We start from the raw sequence: 24,605 nt of genomic DNA on the forward strand, positions 1-24,605 counted from the left end.
GCTGGGCAAAGCCTTGATCATTGTTTGAACCGGAGACTAAAGCCCCATGTCAGTAACCCAGGTGCTGTGTGGTCGCTCTGCTTACTGTGAGTCAGCAGTAGGAAGCAAGGTTAGCTGGGAAATTACCACCAACCACCAGACAAATGCCGGAAAATTTTGGCTGCGGTTGGCAAAAGCTAGGTCACACTAGACGATTTTTACGCCGATTCAAACTAGCCCGACTGGACTCTTCTGACTGATTATCCTGTAGTGTGAACTAGGGCTGCAACTAACAATTATTTTCATTATCAATTAATTAGTCTATAAAACTGACAAAAATAATGACAAATGACCATGACAAATTATGAGAACCCAAAACAATGACCAGCAGCCAAAAAAAGTATTTGTTAATTGATTGTAATAATGTCACTCCAAGCAAGAAGTAACAGAACGTCTATTTCATAAATGTATTTACAATTAAGGGGAAATTGTGAGCACAGCTTCCCGACGGGACGGCTAGCAAGACCGCTCGTTTAGTCTGAGCTGCACTTGTCGGGCAAAATTTGAACCATCTTGTAGTCTGACCTAGGCTTAAGATGGGAAATTATCACCAGACAAATAAATGTTGGACAATTTTGGCGGCGGCCGGTGAGTATGTCATCTCTACCGGCCACTGGGTTCATTCACATGCACACGATGCTGTAGTTACTGTGAATAAACTGAATAAGGTGATTAAAGTTCCATTACAGCATTTATCCCCCCCCCAATAACTCCGGCTTACATCATTTCTGAGAGTCTACCCGTTTCACCAGCACCCTAATACCTTTCTTTTAAAACCTCTCTTCAAAGCTGAATGTTAAAAGTCCCATTTTCACTCAACAAACTGTATATAAAGAGAGAAAATAGAGCGACTGATTCATGGAGCAAATCTTAGCTACAGGTAAAGCCCTTTTACTTCAATAGCATAAAGAATGGACCGGGTGTAAAGATAGAGAGTGAGAGAGGATCAAAAAGAAAACTAGAATGAGGGGAAGAAAAAATGACAGATAGAGGACGCTAGAAAGAGGGAGAAAGAGAGAGAGAGAGAAAGAGAAGAGAGGACCATTGTGGCTCCACAGAACCTCTATACATCTCAGTACATGTGTTACATAACCAGGCCATTATGACTATGTGTCAATGTATATAGACCCTGTGTGTGTGTGTGTGTGTGTGTGTGTGTGTGTATGTATGTGTGTGTGGGGGGAGGGAGGGAGCAGGAAAACCAATGATCCGCCTGCTTTTCCTCTCTCTCTCTCCATTTTGCAGAAGGAAGAAGGGAGGGAGGGATGGGGAGGTGAAGGGAGGAGGGGGGTGTTGAGTTTCCTGCCCCCCCCCCCCCCCCCCACCACACACACGCACACACACATCCCTCCACCGATACCCTCCCCTCCCTCCTTCCTCCCCACTGCTGGGGTCAGAAGGGTTACCAATGAGACCCCCCCCCCCCCACCACCCACCTCAAAGAGTCCAAGTATACAGGATGTGCAACCCCCCCCATTTCTCTCTCTCTCTCTCTCACTCTACCTCTCTCTATTTCCTCTCTCACTCCCTCACCACATCTCTCTCTCTTTCTCTCATGGGACGCTTCTGTTCTGAAAAGAGCAGCCGTGCTGGAATGCTTTCCTCTCTCTCTCTCTCACACACACACACACACACACACACAGAGTGAGAGCGCGAGTGTCCATTAACACCCCCTTCACTTGATCCCTTCACCCCCCTCCCCACCTCAAGCGCTCTCTCCCGACATTCAACCTCCTCTTTGTCATGTCATATCTCACCGCGCACACACACACACATATACACTCTCTCTCTTTCTCTCCCTCTCTCTCTCTCTCTCTAACACACACACACACACACACACTCCGCCCCTCCACTCACCCATGAGTGCAGACGCTAACACTTGACGGAGGGTTAAGTGGGAGACTGCCTGTTTTATTGCCCATTACGGCCGTGGATCCATTAAAATGCTCCACTCTCATTCACTAGATGCTAACGCTAATGCTAAGCTAAGCTGCGGTGGAATGGAATGGAATGATCGGCGGCCATGTTGGGGGTGATGGGGGTGTATGTGTGTGTGTGTGTGGGGGGGGGGGGTGGGGGTGGGGGGGTGGGGGGGTGAGGTTGCACCCCTCGCTCCAGTCAAGATGGAATCTATTATCCCTTTGTTTCCCCTGCAGCTTCTGGAGGGAACTGAGCCCGGCTGGGAGGGAGGGAAGGAGCGTGTGTGAGTGTGTGTGTGTCTATAAAAGAGAGAGTGTGTGTGAGAGGCAAGGCAGACAGCTGTATGTGAGAGACAGAGTGTGTGCAACAGAGAGAGAGAGAGGGAGACGGAGAAAGAGAGAGCGGTGTGTGTGTGTGTGTGAGAAAGATAGATACGTGTGTGTGTGTGTGTGACAGAAAGAGTGAGGAGAGAAAAACAGCTGCTAGAGAGAAAGTGTGAGAGTGAGAGATGCAGAGTGCAAAAGGGAAAGGAGAGAGGCAGAGAGAGGGATAGCTGTGTGTGAGTGTGTGTGTGAGAGAGAGAGAGAGAGAGAAAGAGGGGGTGACAGTATATATATGTGTGTGTGTGTGTGTGTTTAGATATGAGCAATCATTTAGCCAGAGGCTGAGGTATGACAGCAAGACCCCACAGAGAGAGAGAGAGAGAGAGAGAGAGAGAGAGAGAGAGAGAGAGAGAGAGGAGAGAGAGAGAGAGAGAGAGAGAGAGAGAGAGAGAGAGAGAGAGAGAGAGAGAGAAAATTTGAGACAGGGTGGAGGAGGGAGGAAAGAGAGGGGGGGAAGTGAAAGATTTGGAAAGAGATACAGAATGAGAGAGGGAGAAAGAAAAAAAAGAGACACCCTCACTAACACACACACACACACACACACACACACACTCTTCAGCTGGGGTCTGGTTTCCAGCCAGGCTCCTATACAGTGTGGCCCCGCCCCTCCTGTCCTTAGCTGTCATTACATAACACCGACTCCTCTACTTAAAGCATAATTCCGGCTATTTTCAACCTGGGCAATATTTTCAGAGGTTTTGCCTTCATGCCGATCGATTCTAATCAAAATTTCGTCAATTACATCACTGAAAACAAATCACTTCCAATGTGATTATCCTCTCCGGTAAAGCCAAAACACAGAGACACAAGGGAGGGGGATGGAGGACCAGCAGCAGCATCATCTTTGCAACAGGAACCAACGGGTTTTATGGAAATGCGGTCTTAATTCTGCTTTAACTTGGTGAAATTCTCCTCTACTAATGGATGGTTAAGTGCCTTGCTAAAGGGAACCTCGACGGTAGCTGTTAAGGGCAGAGACAGCGTTTGGCATTCATTTTCCCCAGCCGGTCTGGGATTCAAACCAACGGCCTTCTAGTCACAGGCCTGTCTCTCTATCCTACCAGTCACTTCTCATTTGGATGCATTATTGTGGGTTAGTGGCTCATTTTGAAAAAAAAATGAAATCAGGTGAAAATGCGTATGAATGTCAAAAGTGAAAGTCGTTGGGTCAAAAAGTCAAATGGTTGCTGGAGAGAAATGCACAATGGTGTTAATGAGCCTTTTATGGGACAGATGGAAGAACACATGTTGAAACGTTTCCTTTAAAAACAAAACCAGAGCCTAGCAACGGGACTAAAATTCAAAACGTCAGGGTGTGGAGGGTCACAGGAGGAGGTTAAATGGCAAATCTGACTGTAGATCAGAGTGACTGGGGTGTGTGTGTGTGTGTGTGTGTGTGTGTGTGTCTGGCTAACGCACAGCTATGTAGAGGGGAGTCTGGTTACACTCCAGCCCAGCGAACACCTCACTGCCCTGTCTGTCAATGTGTGTGTGTGTGTGTGTGTGTGTGTGTGTGTGTGTGTGTGTGTGTGTGTGTGTGTGTGTGTGTGTGTGTGTGTTTATGTGATGCATTGAGGCCTTATAAGGCTGCATGGCTGGACCAGAGAGAGAGAGAGAGAGAGAGAGAGATTTAAAAAGATGGAGACGGGAACGAAGAGAAGACGAGAGGAAGGAGAGAGAGTAAATGAGTGAGAGACAGCGACAAAGAGTAAAAGAGTAAGAGACAGAGAGGATAGGCAAGACTGAAAAAGACAGAAACAGAGGGAGAGAGTAAGAGACGGAGAGATGGAAAGACAGAGAAAAAGAGAGGCCAAGAAGCTGCATGCTTTCCTCTCTTTCACCCCATTACTCATCCTCTCTCTCTCTCTCTCCCTTAACTCCCTCTTTTAATCCTGGCCTTCTTTCTTTCCCTCTTCCCTCACCTCCTCCAGTCTGTCGCTAATTCTTTCGCTCTTTCTTTCCATTCTCCTTTCTTCTTGCTTCCATGAAAAATAGAAGGCCTAAGATGTGTTCAGGAACAGATCTACTGCAGGGTTTTGCAGCTACCCAAGTCTTTTCCTTTACCACCAACGTTAAAAAAACGGAGGATCTGAATAACAAACTGTAAAAAAAAAAAAAAAAAAAGCTTGTATTTACGGTAAATACGATATCATGTGAAAGCGGCACTATTCTTGCATTTTTCAGGCGTGTGGATGTTTAAATGAAAGCTGTCAGATCTTCAGAGGCAGGAGACGTGGTGTGGGTGTGTGTGTGTGTGTGAGAGTGTGTGTGGGATCAAATCTAATCATTTTGCTCTCCATCTTCCTTCATTTGCATTTAAACACACAACCACCAGTACTATCTGTCTTTCTTCTCTTGTTCTCCTTCATCTTCATCTGTTTGCCTGTATCTCTTCCTCTCTGCCCCTCTGCTTGTGCATGGCTTCACTCCCAGCATGCACACACACACACACACACACACACACATACACATACACTTGTGCTTGCCTTCATCTCCCTCTCTGCTTCCCTTCTCTCCTGATCTTCTCTGTGTTGCACATGGTCTAATGGTGCAGATCAGGTCTCTCTCTCCCTCTTAATCTCTCTCTCTTTCTCGCTCATCCGCTTCAGGGACTTATTAGGCAAACATAACTCATAACTTCTCAGCGAACTCCAGCACCACACACACACACACACACACACACACACAAAAGCTGGCATTCTCACACACAATCAGGCTCACTTACAAACACAGATAAACACAGATGTGCCCAAAACTGCATCAGCAGATGGAGAAGAAAAGAAAAGACAAGGGAAGAGAACAGAGCGGGGCTGAATGGGACGGCTGCTCATACAGGAAGTTGTGTTTGGGAAACGGCCACTTCCTGTTTGCCTGTGTCAACCATCTGATCTGACAGCCTCAGTCAAGCTAACCCTAAACCGCCATCTACTGACGGAGATACAGTGTGGTGTAACAGACCGAAGTGTTTCCCATGTAATGGTAATATTTTGGCAGCACGCCCAGATAAATTAACAGCTGCTGAAGTAAGTTTCTATTTCAGATCAATGTTGGGTGTTGTGATGCATTAAGACAGTGACTCTCAACCTTTTTCATATCAAGGACCCCTAATTTAGTCCACATTAGGGCCAGAGACCCCCATTTGATGAGATTTTGTATCTCGGACCCAAATCTCAGAATATTTTTATTGTTAGATATGATTTTGTACAGAATTCCATGACTATCTGTATTGTAGGTAGAGAGATAACAGTGAAACTATGATCAAAACAGGTCATTCTTCTACATTCTCTAACTGGGTTAACTTCTTGTAAATGAAATAATGTTGAAGTTTAACAATTCATCAGTTTGCTGGGGAACCCCCTCAAGGACCCCCGCTGAGGACCACTGCACTAAGATGATATTGACACCTGGTGTTTCTGGTGATGTAGTTTTTACAAAGACTTAACGCTGTCCAGCACTGAAAGACTGTTAGTGAACTACAACGACCATAATTCATTGCACCTATGATGCAGCACATCGTGTCGCTCAGACAGTCGTTACCCTTCCAAGTCACGCTGCCGACACAAACTGAATACAGAGGTAAAGTTTGAAATGCAGCTTGCACAGTGTGTTGATGAGGTGACCCATTTGTAATTAGCTCTGTGTTGTACTTGCTTCACCAAACAAGCGCTAATCAGATTGGAGTATAATAGTCATGCTGCTGCTGCAATGCTGCGGCAGCATCATTGGCTTAAACCAGAAAGAGACAATTAGCATGTGGAAAACACGAACCCCCCGCTGTACCTTGATGTCGAAGTTGCAGTCGAAGCGTTTGATGAGGACGATGAAGGCGCCCGTCAGGTTGTCCCTCGGGGGCGGCGGCTCGATGGGCTCGCACGCATTCTCTGGCCGCGCACCAATCAGGAAGCCCTGTGGAGACGACATCATTATTAGCCACCACATCACATTTATGGCATAGTGGAAAATACATGAGAAACAAATGAAGAGTGTTGTTCCAAAATGAGAATTCCACCATTTGAAAAAAGCAACATCTAGTCCTATAAAATGAGAGCTTGATAATCAGACCGAATGGCCATTTCCTTCCCATTCCATTAGTCAGTCTGAGATTGCCTCCATGTTAACTGTTTTCTGTGTGGGGGGGTTGATTTTCCCCCAACCAATCACTAGTGACTGATGTATCCGCCCGCTCTGACGTTATTTTCAGTTACACTGATGCTGGGCGTATTTACTAACTTTACTAACTTTAAGAATGTTGGCCGTTTCTGACAAAACTATCGTCTTTACAAAGACAATATTTTGGTTAAGGAATGACCAGCAAATATTATTCTGCCGAAAAACAGCAATGAAAAATAGGTTCAGATTTTAGTCCCGCCCACAAAGGCGCTGACTGGCCCGATCATTTTTCCGATCGAGAAATCGTAGTTGAATAGAGCAACACGTACATAACATATTTCAGACAAATGATTAACTTCAGCTAAATTGTTTGTTTGTTTTTTTCAAAATGGATATTTAGTGTTTCATAAATAAACTCTTCAAATATTATCTATTGTAAGACAGCACAGTAAATCATGTATAACCTTATATCGCGATATTAGTTGTACACACACAAGTAGTAAAATACTGATAAATTAGCAATATTGAAACCCTGTAATGGTCAAGATGTTTTTTTTTTTCAACAAATCAAGAGTAATAATTGGGATCACTTACTCATAATCATGATTATATTACTGACAACTAAATCTAGCACAAGAACAAGATTTTTCCATGCTTCCCCAACATTTTGTGACCAATTCCCCGTTTTTCAAGACCTGGAAATGATCAAACTGATTTTCCACATTTTCCAGACCTGCACAGGAAGCCTGTTTACCAGTGAACCAGGCCAGCAAAGCACCAAGCTTGTGAAACCTTCCTGCTGCCTCCAGATTAATAACACAGCCTCGTCACAGCCACAGATGAAGAAAAAACAAACTTAAAAAGAGAATAAAACAAGATGTTCAAAGGAAATTCTACTGCGGCCCCAGATGTAACGCTGGCACATCAAATATAAATTTATCATGGTGGCGAATGCATAATGAATTGAGAACTTTCCACTGGAACAGAGGATCATACTGAGATACAAAGAACAATGAGAGAGAGTGTGTGTGTGTGTGTGTGTGTGTAATACAGGGTCCAACAGATTTCAAGGATGCTGTTGCGCTCACTTTGTCAGGCTCACTCGTCCTGAAAAATTCTGCCCCCCCCCCCTCCCATGCTTCCTGTCTTACTTAGTCTTAGTTGTTTCCAACAGCGATTGAAGTGACTGATGAAAGAGAGAGAGAGAGAGAGAGAGAGAGAGAGAGAGAGAGAGAGGTAGAAAATAGTGAGACTGGCAGAGAACGACAGACACAGGGAAGCAGACAGACAAAAGAGACAAATATGGAGACAAAGAGAGCGAGAAAAAACAGAAACGGAGACAAAAGAGACAGAAAAACATGGAAAGACAGATGGAGAGAAACAAAAATAGAGACAGGCAGAGACAAAGAAAGGCAAGTGAGGAGAGAGAGAGAGAGAGCAAAGAGGCAGGCAGAAGAGAAAGATGAATAAGAAAAGGAGACAGAGAGAGATGGCAAGGAGGGATGTGATATTATACACTTCTAAGCCGCTGCTCATACACAAATGTAACTAACACCACCGTGTGTGTGTGTGTGTGTGTGTGTGTGTGTGTGTGTCTGTGTCTGTGCGGACTGCTATGGGACTCTGGGACTGTACTGCCTCACTCAGCTGTAGCAGTGATGAGTTCACCCTCTTCTTCTTCTTCTTCTGTCTCCCTCTCTTTCCATCTCTCTTAAAGCCAGCGCTGTAAAAGACCCAGCCCACACAGCAAGGAGAGTCAGCACTTTTTGGCTCTCTCTCTCTTTCTCTCACACACACACACACACACACACACACAAGGCTGGTGTCAGGTAGCAGCAAACAGATTTTCTTTGAGTGTATATGAGCTTAAAGAAGAAGAGGCAGTTTAAGAAGAAGCCCCTCTTGCCGGTCGCCACGTTTATCGTGACTCCCAAACAGCAGCTGAGCCCCACATGGAGAATGACTGGAGCCCACAGTGACACATCACATTCACTTATAAACCCCCCGGATTGTACCATGTCTCCTCATTAGGGGGGAGGTGGGGGTGAAACTGCTGACTTGAATGTGCTCCTTGGTGTTATACTTCAACATTAAACAATTAAACATAAGTTCAGGCAGGGAGTTCCCTCTGTAAATCCCGCGTCAGGGAGGAGACGGACATGTGGAAAACTCCCCCTCCCCTCCCCGCACCTCTGGGTGCCTTTGTCAGAGCGTTGGCCCTGCCTTGCCGGCCAATGACATCACTGTGCCACTGCCTCACATTCCAGCGGGCTTCAAAACCAGCGGCGAGAGCGCCCTCTGTTGGCCGAACACCGGGCTCCAGCACTGCAGAACGCAGGGACGAGACCAGGGTGAAAAAAAAACAGGAAATATTTTTGGGGAATGAGGGGGAGCGGGGGGGGGATCCTGGAAAATCTGCAGAGACATTTACACTGACGGGAGATGGAGATAGGAATGTAATGCGTTTCCTGCACAAGTCTATGTACACTGCATTAATTTCAACTCACAAACTGTCTCTATTCTCCACAAGACTCTGAACTTATTTCTTCCATTACCATCCCAACTAGTACTACTATCTCATGCTATGTTGTTCCTTTGCACTGCTGCACTGCTGCACTGCTGGACTGCAACCTGCTGCACAAATGCACATAGTGACAGAGTGCTTTTTTGTATAAATCTACTAATTTGTGTAGTCTTCTCCTGTTTATGTCCTGCACTGCCCCCTTGCTCTGAACGTGAGTTCCTGTTGTTCTTGTGCCATATGTGCCAGTATGAATTGATGCCACTAAATGTGTTGCAAATATTGAGTCAAAACCATTTAATTCAAAGGGATTTGAGGGAAATTTAAGGACATTTTAAATCTGTTTAAAACATGAATAATTTTTTTTTATGTATCGATACGAGGGGCTGTAAAATCGATACAGTATCATGGAAAAAAATATTGCAATACTCAGCTATATCGATTTTTTTGCACAGCCCTACAATGTAAATTGATGGTACATGGCGAAAAGAGAGACACTCCGAAAAAGAAAGAGACTCTGAAAAGAAAAACTGAAATATCGTATCTTTGAAAATGCTCGTCTGGTTTTAATGAAGAGAACAACGCCGAGTTAAATTCCAGGGTGCCAAGTTTGAGAAAGCGCAAAAGTGAGGACAGATCGTTCACCCAGCTTATGATGTTGAAATTGGAAGCATTTCAGCTCACACATTATGTCATAACCCCTTTGTACAGTTACACAATGGTGAGTTTCTGAGAGAGAGAGAGAGAGAGAGAGAGAGAGAGAGAGAGAGAGAGCGACAGAGAGAGAGAGAGAGAGAGAGAGAGAGAGCGACAGAGAGAGAGAGAGAGCGACAGAGAGAGAGAGAGAGAGAGAGAGAGAGAGAGAAATAAAAGCCTGTCACACACACTTTTAATTACTACAGTACCACAAGCGCATATAGTTTTAATATGGGTGATCCCAATAGTAATGGAAACCCTAATCGTTAATGCCTTGCTCTACCCTTTGAACAACAAACAACTATAAAGACAGAGTGTGTGTGTGTAACTGAGCTAACAAACTCAGAGCGGCTCACTGGGATTTTCCCATTGTTGCAGAATTCAACGGGGGGGGGGGGGGGGGGGCGTCTCTGTTGGACTATTCCACATTATTGCACGGTGATCACACTTAATCCTGTCATTAAAAACCTCACTATAGGGCCTGTTTTCGGCTTTGCCCTGGGTTTAGAAGGGGAGAAACAGAGGAATTATTAACTTGCTCCAGTCCGGCTGGGGCTTCCTATAAGCAGATTAAAGCCTGTGTGACTCCACAGGCAGATTCATTGACGCTAAGGTTCCCCATTACAACCCGTTTAAAGCCCTGTTGAAATTCACTGCTTCTGCCTCATACATGACCACAACACGAACTAGGTAAAGAGTTTGGGGTTTGACAGGCACACCGGAGAGATTACATATTGACTGCAAAGGAGATGAAAAAGCAAATGGCACAAAGCTTGCTTACAGACAGATGGATAGACAGATGCATTACCTTTTACCATGGCTACTGTTTCTATACTCTACACTTTTCTATCATACAAGAATAGTCTATTTGCTGGGCGATAGTTCGACATTATCATTTATGTCTTTTTAGTGGAATCATTGTGATGATATGGTGATTTTGGGATATTGTGGCACACAATTATGCTGTCTAAACTGATGATAACAAGCAAATTGTATTCAAAAATTGAGGTATGGTAGGAATATTACTTACGAATTTAACATAACAACCATTCGGTTCAGTGGGATGAACATTAATTTGATTATTTAACGTGATTTTGCATATGTGAGCCAAATTGTTATAAAAAAAAATACTTATGATTATCTTGATATTGATTTTGACCATATTGCCCAGCCCTAATTCTATTATCACAATATTTGCTACATCTATCATCAGAGCAATATGAGTCTGACCCTTACTGATCTCCTTACTATTGGTTGTGACCCAGGAACTGAAGCTTATGCTATTGTTGCACCAAGTGTAAGTCACTCTAGATAAGTGTGGAGGAGGATTGTGGTTGTACTCTGCAGCTCCCAGGTGTGAATGTGTGAAAGTACCCAATTTCCCCAAAGGGATCATTAAAGTTTCATATCTTATTTCAAAGCAGCACTGAACAAGTCAACTTGTCCTGGATATATTAAGGTCGATATGCCTAAAATCCAATTTAAAAGCAATAAAGTGGTGTGTGGACTGTAAAAAAAACTATGTCTACTCTCAATAAAAGTTCAATTTTCAATACTGGAGCATGATAAAAAGGACTATGAGGTGATATTTTCCAGCAGTACTGGCCATCGTTCTGGTCACTGGGCACAAATGTGTCTGGTCACAGGATCAAGCAGTGGGCCTTGGGCCAGGAACCGACTGACTGACCGACTGACTGACTGACTAATAGACCAAAAACATCTCATGCTTCTTTGAGGAAAACAAACAAGTTCATCTGAGAGAGACTGAGAGGCAAAAATGCTGAGCAATCCAAAACAGAGAAATAGGGAGAACAGAGATGGGGGGGGGCAGATTGAAGGAACAGAGAACAAGCTGTAAAGAGAAAGATGGACACAAAGAGAAATTGTGAGAAAGAGAGGGGCTGAGAGAGAGAGTGAGAGAGAGAGGGAGGCAGAGAAAGAGGTAACAAGAGAAGAGAAAATGCTGAGCAATGTTACACCATCTAGATACATTCATATCACATTGTAGGCAAGTCGTCTGGACACTGGCGGGAATCACCACTCTTCTCTGTAAACCAGCTAAGAATATTCCAGAACCACTCGTGAAAATGTCAGTATGTTTACCAGAACCAGACAGAGGTCAAGCGACTCATTCTGGTGCATTAGGGAACCACTTTATTGCTTCAACTCAATGAAATTGCGACAAACCTACATTTCCTGCCTTAAATATCAACATGACACCGCTGCTTATATTTGTACACACTGGATGTGAATATGAGCATTTCTAAGCAGACCACTCGCTTGATTATTAGCAGAAGTCTAGAGGCTGAACAATGCTTATTATTTCATAAGAGGAAAGCATTTATTTATGCACCACTTGTATATCTTATTCGATATTTCAATATTTTTTATGTCACATGTTGTAAAATCACCTTGAGACCACTGAAAATCAGCTTGTGGCACCTTAGGTAGGGCCCAAACTCCTAATTGCGAAACCCTGGCCTACAGCAGTGGTTCTCAAAGTGGGGTCTGGGTAACTCCAGAGGTCCTTGAAGGGTTTGCAGTTTAAATTCTCTATAATTGAAATCACTAGAAACTATCCCAATCAGAGAATGCATAATAATGACTATTCTAATCTAAGTTTTGCACTCACCACTATTATTTCCACTGTTATACAATACAACAGTAAATCTACAACAACAAAAACCTTCCCATATGGGACTGCGGGATGAAATCTTATCAAATGGGTGTCCGTGGCCTTAAAGTGTGTCTACATGGGGGTCCGTGACATGAAAACATTGGAGAAATACTGGCCTGTAGGATACAGCCTCCTTAGTCATGCTGTCTGGCTGGGTCCTGGACTGTTTCCTGTCTCCTCTTTGTACACTGCCGGCACTTCCAACAAACAACATTACGACTGCTCGAATGGAATTTCCCTATCTGGACTTCAAGTAGAGCCTATTTGAATTAACTTTGGGAAAAATCTGGGATCTACCGACTTAATAGGAGAAAAACAATTCTTGAATGGATAGAGCGGTCATTCCCATTCAAATCAACGTTCCTGGATGGTCGGAGCAACTGTTCAATTTTTATGTGAACCATTGGACCAGCTTCCATATAAACCGACTTACGGCAAGTCGTTAAGGGAAGAGGTTTTGCAGCAAAGACCAAAGGAGCTTCTCCATCTCCTTGCTGCCATGGACTGCTAATATGCTAATGTTGACTAGAAGAGCTAGTGAGAGAAGTGCAGTCTTTGATAATGCTACGTCAACCTTGTTGTCAACGTTAGCTTTCAGTTGAGCTTTGACAGTTTGCTAAGCACTTGTGCAACAGGCACATCTGCACAGTTCTCAAACAAGTGTGACAGACTTTACGGCCTTAATGTCCAGACTTGCGTTGTCACCATAACAACTAACCCTTAAAATTCCACAGTCGCCATACGTTGTGCTAGCCAAATTACCATGGCAAACAGTGGAAGACCGTTCTATCCATTGAAGTTCTGTGGCTTTAACCATCTACTTTGCAATTTTGGATAAGCACTTATGTAGAAACCAAGCTTTTATGTTAAGAGGAAAATGAGCATTTATATTTTTACAGATCCAATCATTCAGTAATTTAACTAGCTTGATGGAGAGAAGGGAGGGTAAGAGTGTGGACTTCAGAGCCTTTAGCACTGGTCAAACACAGTCCACCCCGAACTTCGCTGCACCATGCAAGGCAAACCACAAAAACTTTCCAAAGGAAGCTCAAGTATCCCTTCCCAGACTGTGGCTACAGGCTAACCTATACTTAGAGGAGTGGAAGTGAAAGTGGGCACAAGAAGGAAAAAAAAAGAAACAAATGCCTGAAACCTAAATGGTGTGTTGCTGCGAAAAAGGAACAAGGTTATTTTAACTTTGGTATCGATTCTTGACTCTTGAGACTTTTTAAGATGGCACACCAGGTGCGAAAGTCATTGTATGCTTGAGGAATTTTCTGTTTGAGAGATGCTTGTCTGGTCCACAGTGGTATCTAGAGCAAATCCTTCAGAACGTTTAACCTACAAAAGCAAAAATACAATCAAAAATAGAAAATTTCGTACACAAGTGCTTGAAAAGGACACTAGACCAATAGCAGAGCAGCAGGCTTGGGAGTCAAATCAATGTGAATCTTAAAACTACTAAGATATTACTGTGGCAAAACACCTGAGAACTTGCATGTTGGAATTTACAATCACAGAAAATATTCACCCACCTCTGTCCTAAATTTGAATTGACAGAAAGGATTTACAAATGTGCAAGTCAATATCTGAATGAATGGAATAGAAACAGTTATGGCCCTACGGCGATTGCATGATCAAACATAAGAGCTGTTTAAAGCAGCTGTTTCCTGTTTGTTTCTGCCGAGCTAAAAACATAGAGCTTTCATCATACAACCCTAATTTCTGTAGGGTATGTTTTATCATCTTCAAGTGTTAATCATAAGATATTCATACTGGATTTGGTTTGTTAGAAGCTGGCAGGCTACTAGACCAATAAGTCCAATTCTCATGAAGAGAATTAAAAGTCTGACATTTTAACGTTGTTATTTATCAGCAAACGATAAATAGCCACTGGGAAATGCAGCATACAAGTGATTTACCAAGCAGCACTTAATTTCAATAAAATGTCAACTTCTCTAGTTTGTTCACTGGCTGTTCCCCTAGTCTTCTACACTACCACCCACCATGGTGTATGTTGGTGGATGAGGATTAGGGGAATAGCCGGTAGATAAATGCCACGCACACTTGTACTAAAGAGAGAGTGTGCAGATTCACCATTTGTGACACGCAACACGGCATCTGAGAGCTACTCTTTACAAGAAAGAAAGAAAGTTACTCTTACAAGTTTGCAGCTTCTTTTCCATTCATTCAAACATTGACTTGCAAATCTGTAAATGCTTTCTGTGAATTCAAATTTGGGACACAAGTGTATGAATATTTTCTGATTGTAGGCTACATTCCAATATGCAAGTTCTCAGGTGTTTTGGTACAGCAATACCTTCATATAAAACCTTTAACAGACACAGCTCCATCTCGATCTCTAAATCAAATGAATGAAATGTCCATGAAAGCAATAAAACAAAGCATAACTGTTATGTTCTGTGGCTGCACCCAGCCTTGCTGGGGCCCTGACTCAGCTGTAAACACCCCGGTTGCATCAGTTGAAATAGGCAAGGCTCTGTTTGAAGTCTGGCTCCCTGTGGAGAATCCACCGGAGACAAACAGGCCTGTGCTGTCTTGTGATGCCAGAAGTTGCTCCAGGGGTTACACAGCCGTGCTGCGGTGTGGCTGCAACAATTAAAGTGAGTTCACTCCCCAATCGAAAAAAACATGTTACACACTGTTCATTCAATACATACAGTGCAAGGGGACAGTGTAGACTATATATAGAAATTAGTTCTATTCCAAACTGAAATACATTACTGTATTAAGTAGCTAAGTTACATGATTGGATCTGCTTAATTATGTAACTTCAGTATCTCTGATAATCTAGAAGATCCAGTCTGTAAAAGTGTTGTCATTGGGGTTCAACTAATATTATTTTTAGACTGAAGTCACCGATAGACGATATCTTATGCAAATATTCACTATCTTTAAATTTAACCATATTTATACCAGAAATAAAAAAGTATTACGAGTTTCCCACCAGAAATTTATATTCTTGGCAGGGTGGAAAAGCCTCTGAAACAGCATTTAATGGGGATTTGGTGGGTTAGTAGTTCCTTAAAGCAGAGTGTCCCGCCTGACTATTCATTAGGAGAAACTCTGAGATACATTACTGTAAACCAATACATGGCCTAATCCTAGTTTTCATTCTGTCAACCACTTCAGTTACCTATTGTCTTTCAAAAAGTTCCCATAATCTGTATCATTTTTGTACTAGCAATCATTTTGCAAGAGCACATATCGCATTCTTTTCCCCAAATGGTGGATTTATCATCTGGGAGCCAAACTCTTCAATTGCTAGTCTGAAGCCGGGAAGATTTGTCAAAACAAAAACATTCCCTAGAAATAGGTTGTGCTATATTTGCTTCCAAATATTTCCTCTCCTCTTTCTGTTTGCTCTCATCAGTACTTATCAGATATGAGAGAAACAAACAGATGAAATCAACAGGGAAGAGAGCGAGATGGAGAGTCTGAAGAATCAAACCTCCCTCACTCATTTTCTGTCTGTCTCTCTTCAGTCAAATCAAAATCAGACACGCTGCATTTGTATCAATGTTACATGAAAACAGAGTTTCCCCATACATAGGCTCATCTGTGGCACATGGCCACAATATTGCCACGGCCACCACAAAATCAAAAGTTGGTCAATGTATAGAAATGTATCTATATCCCTCCTTAACACTGCACCTAATGTGGACATCGCGTCATGTTTGTCATGTGGCGATGCACAGACCAGCAGCATTGTACTCAATCCGGTAGTCTCACATTGTGAAAACAAAAATGGATCTTAACATCCTACAATTTGCTCCAAACTCTCATGTGTTAGTAATGGAATTTGTAAACAGTAACACTTTTTAATAGAAGATGTGTGAAACTGCTCAACACTCAGAGAGTTAATATGAATGCAGTGCAAAGACTGGCATATTGCCCCTGTTCACCATTGGATTCCACTGGACACTGCTGTAGGAAAGGACAAGTAATTTATCCTGGTGGAATGAACCCTCGCTCGTTCGCTGCCGATTAGGAGACAGTTTGTATTTTGCTCTTCAGTTTTGATTTGTCACTATCTGGGCGTTGAGAAGATTTTGTGCCAGTGCCCATAGCTGACACCTAAAGAATAATAATTTGGGCAAACAGGGAAAATCTACGGCGTCTCGATTAAGGAAGATGGGACACTCTTCTCTGTTGCAGCCCCACTTTGTGATTGAGGCTGACAACATGGGCGCATTTTCACATAAAAGTCTTGCTTAGTGCAGCTGTAAATCACAGTAGCTGTTTGAAAAATCTCTCTGCCAGCTTCACCCCAGACAGACGCAGACATGGGTGGGGTAAGGAAAGGTTCGTTTAAAGTGGAAGGATTGAGTTTAGCCCTTAGGGACTGGGGCAGCACGTCTGCACGGTACATGGCCTCGCTGCCCCGGCCAGACACTGGCAGCCAACACAGAAGACTGGGTGAAAAACGCCTGGGCTGCGATCCAGATGGAGAGGAAAAGGGAAGGGAAAAAAATAAGAGAGGCGGGGAGGGGAGAGAGAAAAGAAGACAGAGAAAGCAGCAGGGGACGCAGAGATGGAAAAAGGGAACAGGAGATTAGATGAGAATATGAGAGAGGGAGAGAGGGGGTGACGGAGAGAATAAGCCATTGCTCAGCTTTCATAACCCAGAGTCTTATATAAGATGAATGTGCACACACACACACACACACACACACACACACACAGAGCAACTTGACCGTGTGTGCCATGCCCCTTGCTCTTTGCCAGGACTGAGGTTACGCATTAGTCCCCAGAAAACAACAACCTAACCTTTAGCATGACCCATACCAACACAGACGCAAACACACACATGTAATACAGACATACAATCACACACACACACACACACACACACACACACAGCTCACCATACTTAGGAGGACCTTCAATTGACGAAATTCATTCCCTGACCCTAAACTACCTCATTGAAAAAGTGAGGATCTGCCACCCTCGCTTAGAAAAAAATGTTCTCAAAAACTCAAACTAGTTCTCACAAGAAGACTAGTTCTCCCAAAAAGAGAAGTACAAGAACACACACACACACACACACACACACACAGAACATTTTGTTCACCACAGCAGGTGGCAGCAGCAGTAGCATCAGTGCCGCTGACATCCTGCTGCCTGAAGGTGATTGAACGCTGAATGTGTGCAGTTTCATCCCAAAATGAGACTTCTACCTTTTGATAAATGGGACACCCTGTTACAAACTACAATGATAGCTGAAAATAAAAGATAGTAGGCAACTTAAATCTTTGGGTGATAATATGATTTTTACAGATTAGATCCTGCATAATTTAGAGATGGTGAATGATAAACTTCTCTAGTGAATTTTGTTTCCAAAGAGGATACATGGCGTACATAGCAAATTCAATCTGATGCCAGTTCCTGTAACTTTGGCTAAGCATGATGGACTTGTCTGCACTCTTTGCCATGACTTATCTTCTATGGTGTTCATACCAGTTATCAACACATGAAGATATACTGTAGATGAATATGTGCATCTCTTTATACCCATAAAACCTGGTGTTTTGGGGTCGTTTCCTGTAATTGGTTTGGTTTATTTTCTCACTCCTATCAAACCGCACCTCAGTTCACTTGGAAGAGGACCGAGACTTGGCACTTTTCAGGAAACATGCCCTAATTGTGCCTGTAAGGCCTGTGAACCGTACTGGCCCTCTGGTCTCAGCTCGCCCTCCTGCCAACTGGTCTAACCTGTTATATTATAATACAGGGCGGTCACATAACGCTTGGAGAGGAGTCACCAGTGTGGGACATGCCACCATGTTGGAGGAGTGACGACAAAATGAAAGATGGTAACGTTATAGCTTCTTCCCCCACTGACCTTTTTTCTCACGTTGTATAATAGAATTCAGACGACCTACCGCCGCACAGAAAGTAGGCCATGTAGCAACTGATAATGTAATAACGGCCACAAGGTTTATGGGAAATGTGGTCATAATTTTGAGAAACAAGGACTAATATTACCATTCACGACAGACAGAGGCTACCAATCATCTTGACCATGGTCTCAGTTGTTTAGGGTAAAGGTATCACAATAATTTGACGACACACTGATGCTTAAAAACACTACACATTGCATGTTTAATTGCAAACTCTACTTGACCCAACACACACACAAACGCACACGTACACAAACACACAGTACAATACACCAAAGTATTTTGCTAGCCACTAGCTTGTGTGTGCCAAAAGCCTTCACAGAACAACAAGCTGGCTCTTGACTGGGGGGAGCGCCACAATGGCCAGCTTAGATAGCAGACATGAATCATCCCCACTGTTTGTGAGCTGTGTGGGTCAACCAGGGGGTGGAGGAAACCTGACAACACTGGGACGGATTACAAAGCCTCAGTGGTCAGAAAACCCAGCACAGAGCAGCAATGTTGGTAAATAGTTCCACTAAATTCAACTAAATTATCATTTTGAGACTTTTTACTATAAGAGAATAAGATTGCACTTTTTCATCCTTTTACCTATTAAATGATAACTGTGCGAGAAAACTCTTTGACATTTCAAAACTACACCTACTTTTAGTTAAATATTTATTTTTTCGTTTCTTAATTCATACTCATTTCCACAAAAACCAAACCCTCTTAGCCTGCTCTCGCTCTCTTGTTTTCATGGTGTTACTCTTTAACTCAACGGAGCTGTAAAGTGGACACGTGTTTGGTAAACAGTCAGTCAGCAGATATCACATTTGTAATGATTTGTGGGGACTTGTCATTAAGGCTGCTAATTAGTCTGTGAATGACCTCTGACCTCTCCGCACTCACCTTCAGTCCATCGCTGGGCAGCCGGTAGCCGAACCGTGCAGGCAGGTCATCGAAGTTCCCTGTTTTGTTGTCGAAGGAGTACTGAAAGATGGGAAATAAATACAATTTTGTTACTTTCCATTTAGGATTTTTTTTTATGTGGGTGACTGGATGATTGACTCAAGATAGATGGACAGGGACTTAATTTATCCAGGTGGGAAAATCAATTGTCACACCAACAAAACAAACTCGAAACAATAAAAAACATAACAAAATGCTAGAGAGTGAAGCTAATAAAAAACACAAGGGATAAAAAAAACACTATACTTGTCCCACTGTACAGTCAGACGACCAATTAACTTCCAACATAGACACAAAATCCAGATGTGCCAAGCTGATTCAGATGTATCAATAAGACTTGAAGCTTTCTTTCTTTTTCATTTTTCTAATAGATTTGCAAAAGATTCTAAAAACATGTTTTCACTTGACATTTGTGGGCTATTTTGTATATTGTTGACAGAAAATTCAAGCAGCAATATCACAAAATGCGGAAAAATCAAGTCGGCTGATTACTTTTTGAAAGCACTGTATGTATGTCAATATATATAATTAGTCATACTGTTTTATTATTATCGTTATGAATGTCTTTATATATGTGTGTGTATGAATTACTCACGGCGGCGATGTCGGCCTCCACCGGCAGCAGGTTGAGGAAGGCGAAGAGCTGCACGGTGAAGATGGTGTAGATCTGCGTGGCCGACAGCATCAGCATGCCCAGGGACAGCAGCATCTTGGCATCACGTTACGATGCTCAGCCGCTATGCCACACACTCACACACACACACACACACACACTCTCTCACACACGACCACACACACACACACACACACACCGGCCCGCAGAGAGACCCCTGTACACCGCCTGCCTGCTGCTGTCACACCTACAGGAGACACATATATCACACAAACATTATGTACAGCAGTGTTCCTCAAGTAAAAGCAGATTTACACAGATGAAATAGTAATAAAATATGAAGTCTCTATAAATTTCCCTCAAATTTAAATTCTCAAGGAGCTGTCAAGCAGTTTAGGTGGACCGGGATTCAGTTCAAGACGTGTTCGAGTGTTCGACGCTGCTGCCATGTTTTCAGCTGTTTGACTCGGTTGTATTTTGCGCTGACTGCTGCAGTCCGCTGTCAAGAGCCAGACGTGCCACCTCTGTCTACTCCAATCCTCCTCCTTCTTCTTCTTCTTCTTCTTCTTTTAACTATTCCAATCCACATGTTTACACCCTCTGGAGATTACTTTGAATGTTTACTGAATTCAATTTTCTGCAACGGTGTCAAAGAAGTAGAAGTGAAATTCCAGTTATCATGACAACACTAGTGTGCACCGTACATCCTGTGTGTCTCGAGAGAGGCCTGCATACTCAGACATCAACGGAAAAAGAAACTGCCTTCGACGCCTGCCCACGCTTTCTTTTCATTGTTCATGGGCCCTATTTGATGCAGACTACATGCGAAGTGCTGTGGGATGTACAGTATGTATAAAAGACATATATATCTTGGACTGAGTACCAGAACATTCTCTCCTGGATTCTGCTTCTCTCACTCTTCCTACTCTCTCAATAAAAAGGGGAAAACTTGCTAGGAGTGGAACGCACACTCCTTTGGGAAATGAAAAAGGAAAAGGAAAGCGCAGGAGTGAGTGATGGTTTGTGCCTTCGCTAACCATTTACATTAGGCTGCTACCTCGGCCCATCATGAAGCCTGTCTGGCTGCTACGTGATCCACTGGCTCCAGGGAGGCTGCATGTTCACAGTATGTGTTCTGCTTCTTCGCCAGCCAACAGCTTTGTACAGACTGAAACTGAAGTGGGCTGCAGGCTGAATGTCACGTCACACAAAGGCCTCCAGATGTAAGGGGAGCATGTGATCAGGTCAAGGGAAAACCAGGAGCTATAGGCTTGCTTGGCTGTAAGTTAAGCCTGCTGATCATTAAGCTATGTTGTCAAGCTGCAAGGTAAGGAAATGGAGTTTGAGGTTGAGATGAGCTTGTTTTGTCGTGTGTTGGTAGGAAGTGGTTTCCAAATCCATATTTTATGTGTCAAAAGGCTATAGGTTGTGCTGAGGTTTTAGGCTACACGCCAGCCTTATGCGATTTACAATGAAACACAGCTCAGACAGCCGAGCTCAAATCTTATTAAGCTAATATTTCCATTATGGAACGCAGCAATACAGTCCGCAGCCTCGCCTAAAGGGACAAAGACAGCATTATTCGGACAAGAACGTCAGAAGTCAGAAAAACAAAATCAGGTGATGTGATGTCTTTGCTTACGTTCAAGCTGAGGCGCCTAATATATATGTGCCGTGTCTGCAGAACAGGTCACTACGACAGTCTCTTGGGTGGAATTAAATTAAGCCTCCTGCCATTTCTCACAATTTTTCTTTAACTGTTTTACCTCTTGATACGCATGCTGCGGTTGTGGGAAGACAGAACGACGGGATGACCCAGTTCTAGTGCAGATCTGTACATGTGCTTTGCATTCTAATGTCTTTTCTTCTCTTTCATGGGGAAAATGAGCATAAGACTGGAATGTAAACCCAAATATAACCATGGAGGGTGGGGGTCGGGTGAGGTGGGGGTGGGGGGGGGGGGTGTCTGGGCCTGATCATCTGAGAGGCAAACCAAGATCACCAGTCTTTTTCAAGGTTATTAGTGACTATGAATGTCAGTGGGTCTGACATCTCATGAATCTAAACTATTCTATCTACAAATTAAATTTTACTTCTATTACTGGATTCACATCTGCTTCATCTGTCCTCTATGCCAGGGCAAATTCACCACATGTCACTGGCAAGGAACACAACAGGGCAAGGAAACTGAGTATTTTGTCATTATACATTACACTGATTTTCAAGATGTTTGGATACCTGGGTCATTCCATGGCAAATCACACAGAGATTTCGACAACCACTGTCTCAGATTGTTCTGAAAGGATATTCTATTCTATAGTTAGAAATGGATAAGGTTAGCAGACCTCTAACATTATTCTGTAGAAATTTGACTAATGAGAAATTACTTCACCCAAATTGGACAATTTAATCTGGTAGTATTTATATAGTATAGTGTAAATATAACGCCCAACATTCGATTTGTACCAAATGTCTTCCTAATGATTAAGACATGAGGAATCCGCATCAATGGTCAAAACCCACCCACAGACCCCCCCCAAAACCCCACCAATCCCGCTCCAGTGACCGCTGTACAATATCAGTTCTCAGTGTTTGACAAGTAGTATGAAGCTGGGCCTTGGGTGTATTGCTTCTTCATAAAATGCAATGCATTCTCAGTGAATATGGTGATGGTTATTAATGAGTCATTGAAGTTGTTCCTCTTATATTCCATAATATATGTGATCTCTGACCACTAGCTCTGATTTATGACCCCTAGATGCCACTGTTCCTGCTATACCGGCTCACCATTTAGGTTGCTTCAGGTCCAGTACAAATTTAGTATTATGGTTGAGATGATAGGATTGGTAGGAAAGGACAACTTCCCTGTCAGCATGTACCAATTAAGATGTTAATCAGCCTCAGATGAGGTTGGGTACTACCCAGGTAGAGGAACTGGTTTAGGTATTTCAGCATTGTGGCTGAACATTTTTATTGGTTTACAATAAACTGTGTGTGGCTTATTCCCTTAAAAAAAAAAAAGGTGTGGACCAGACTGCGGATTCCCCCCCCAAAAAACACTAAAACATTTGCTACTTTATCTATTTTACCAGCCAAAACTATTTTTGGAAGACAAAGGAACCTCCAAACAGTGGCTGGTAGAGTAGACAGACTTTGACCACTGTAGCAAACGTCTAAAAGCATTTGTCTCATAGCTTATATGGATTTCCCACTCTGATGTTACTGCCAACCACTTCAAGATCCACGTTAGCAACCATCCAGAGCGTTTCACATCGAATATGCAAGTTCAAAGCACTGCTGTAGCCTTGTGCGCTCTCTCTCTATCTCTCTGTCATCACTGAGCAACGCCTCACATCTGCCTAAAAGGAGGGCTTGTTACATAACTCTCCATCCCTACTGTCCTACTAATGCCACTGCAGCCCTATCCCACAACACAAGCCTTAAGAGACTGAGCTCCTCTAATATAGCATGGTTGCATTGTAAGGGGCGTAGCCTAATTTCTCGGTCAGATCAAAAAATAGCTCTGAACTGCTAACTTCTTTCACTGGAGGACCCGGTACATTTTTTTTTCTCAATGTCTGCCTTCTTCAAGTGTAAGGAACCAGCCTATGAGTTGCAAAATCATCAGGAGGATTTGGAGAGGTGTCTATCAGTGTGTTCCCCTGAAAAGAAAACATCTATGAGATCTTCAAGACACGCCCTGTCCAGGTTTAATGCAAGTGTCATGATGATTTTTTAAAATGTACCCAGGAAGGAATTGCATTATTTATGTACTGACTCCTAAAAAACCTAACAGAGTCATCATCATGTGCCATTACAGGTGTGTAGTGTGGAGGGTTGATAATAACTGACCCGGCCCTAGACATCACATTGAAAATGGGGACAGGGGGGGCTTCTTTATAATAGGAATATAACGTGCACTAAAAGGGGAAGTGAAAGCAACATCACTCATGACAGCTGCACAAAGATGCTGACTAACTTATCCTATGACCACCACTTACTGCCACGAGTCACATTGAAAAGAAAATTACAGTATGAGCTAATACGTTACACTTAGTTACCATGACTCCGAAAATGGAAAAAAATCGTTAAATCTAAGTAGGTTACGTGACAAACGTAGCCTAGTTAGTTAGATGCCCACAAATCTAGAAGACAGCATTGATGTCAATTAATTTGAGATACACTTTGATGGTTATCAACTAGAAAATGCTTCTGTATGCCATACCTTAGTAGATCTGTCGTCTGGTATGGACACCCTGAGGTGGGTAGCTTCAGAAACGGAGCGCCCTGTACCCAAGTTAGCATGATGCTAGGCTAGCTAGCTGCTTTCATCGTGGATTTCTTACCTTTAAATGTGTCAGAAGTTTTGTCTTGACTGGGAATTTAGCTACTGGCATGGACATCACTCTCTTTCACTGTGTGTGTGACGGGATGTGTGCAACGGCGAAGATTTGGGAGGACTTCATTCCGTTTGGACGGCGGTTCAGTGCGACAGAGTGTCAACATTAATCCTCTCGCTAGCTTCTTCTTCATGTGAAAGCGCAAACTTCCGCCACCTGCACGCGCCCCCCGAGTCAAGCGCTTTGCTTGTGATTGGACGGGCTGCGAGTCAATCATCCTATTCCGGAAGTGGTTCCAGACGTAAACATATCCACGTGACGGTACAAACAACCATTTACTGCCTTTTACAGTCACATGAACTCCCTCGACTGATCAGCTAGCCTATATTTACACCTTAATTACGGCTGCGCCGGATCACTTGTTAGGTTAT

At 43.2% G+C, this 24,605-nt stretch overlaps 1 protein-coding gene across 1 annotated transcript in view; it reads right to left on the reverse strand.

Annotated features, from left to right (window-relative positions):
• The window catches only part of LOC139649455 (E3 ubiquitin-protein ligase RNF13-like), a 49,622-nt gene extending 25,268 nt beyond the window's left edge, over positions 1-24,354 (reverse strand). Inside the window, exons 1-4 of the mRNA XM_071525867.1 lie at positions 24,181-24,354; positions 19,817-20,081; positions 19,162-19,242; positions 6,123-6,248 (exon numbers count right to left, since the gene is read on the reverse strand). Of these exons, the coding sequence (XP_071381968.1) occupies positions 6,123-6,248; positions 19,162-19,242; positions 19,817-19,930 (321 nt within the window). The 5' untranslated portion in view covers positions 19,931-20,081; positions 24,181-24,354. The remainder of the gene's footprint in view (positions 1-6,122; positions 6,249-19,161; positions 19,243-19,816; positions 20,082-24,180) is intronic.
• Positions 24,355-24,605: the final 251 nt, after the last annotated feature.

This window comes from Centroberyx affinis, unplaced genomic scaffold, assembly GCF_046629955.1.
Source record: "Centroberyx affinis isolate AG114_WGS23_722 - 3 ecotype Tasmania unplaced genomic scaffold, CSIRO-AGI_Caff_v1 ptg001346l_1, whole genome shotgun sequence".
Lineage (NCBI taxonomy): Eukaryota > Metazoa > Chordata > Actinopteri > Beryciformes > Berycidae > Centroberyx > Centroberyx affinis.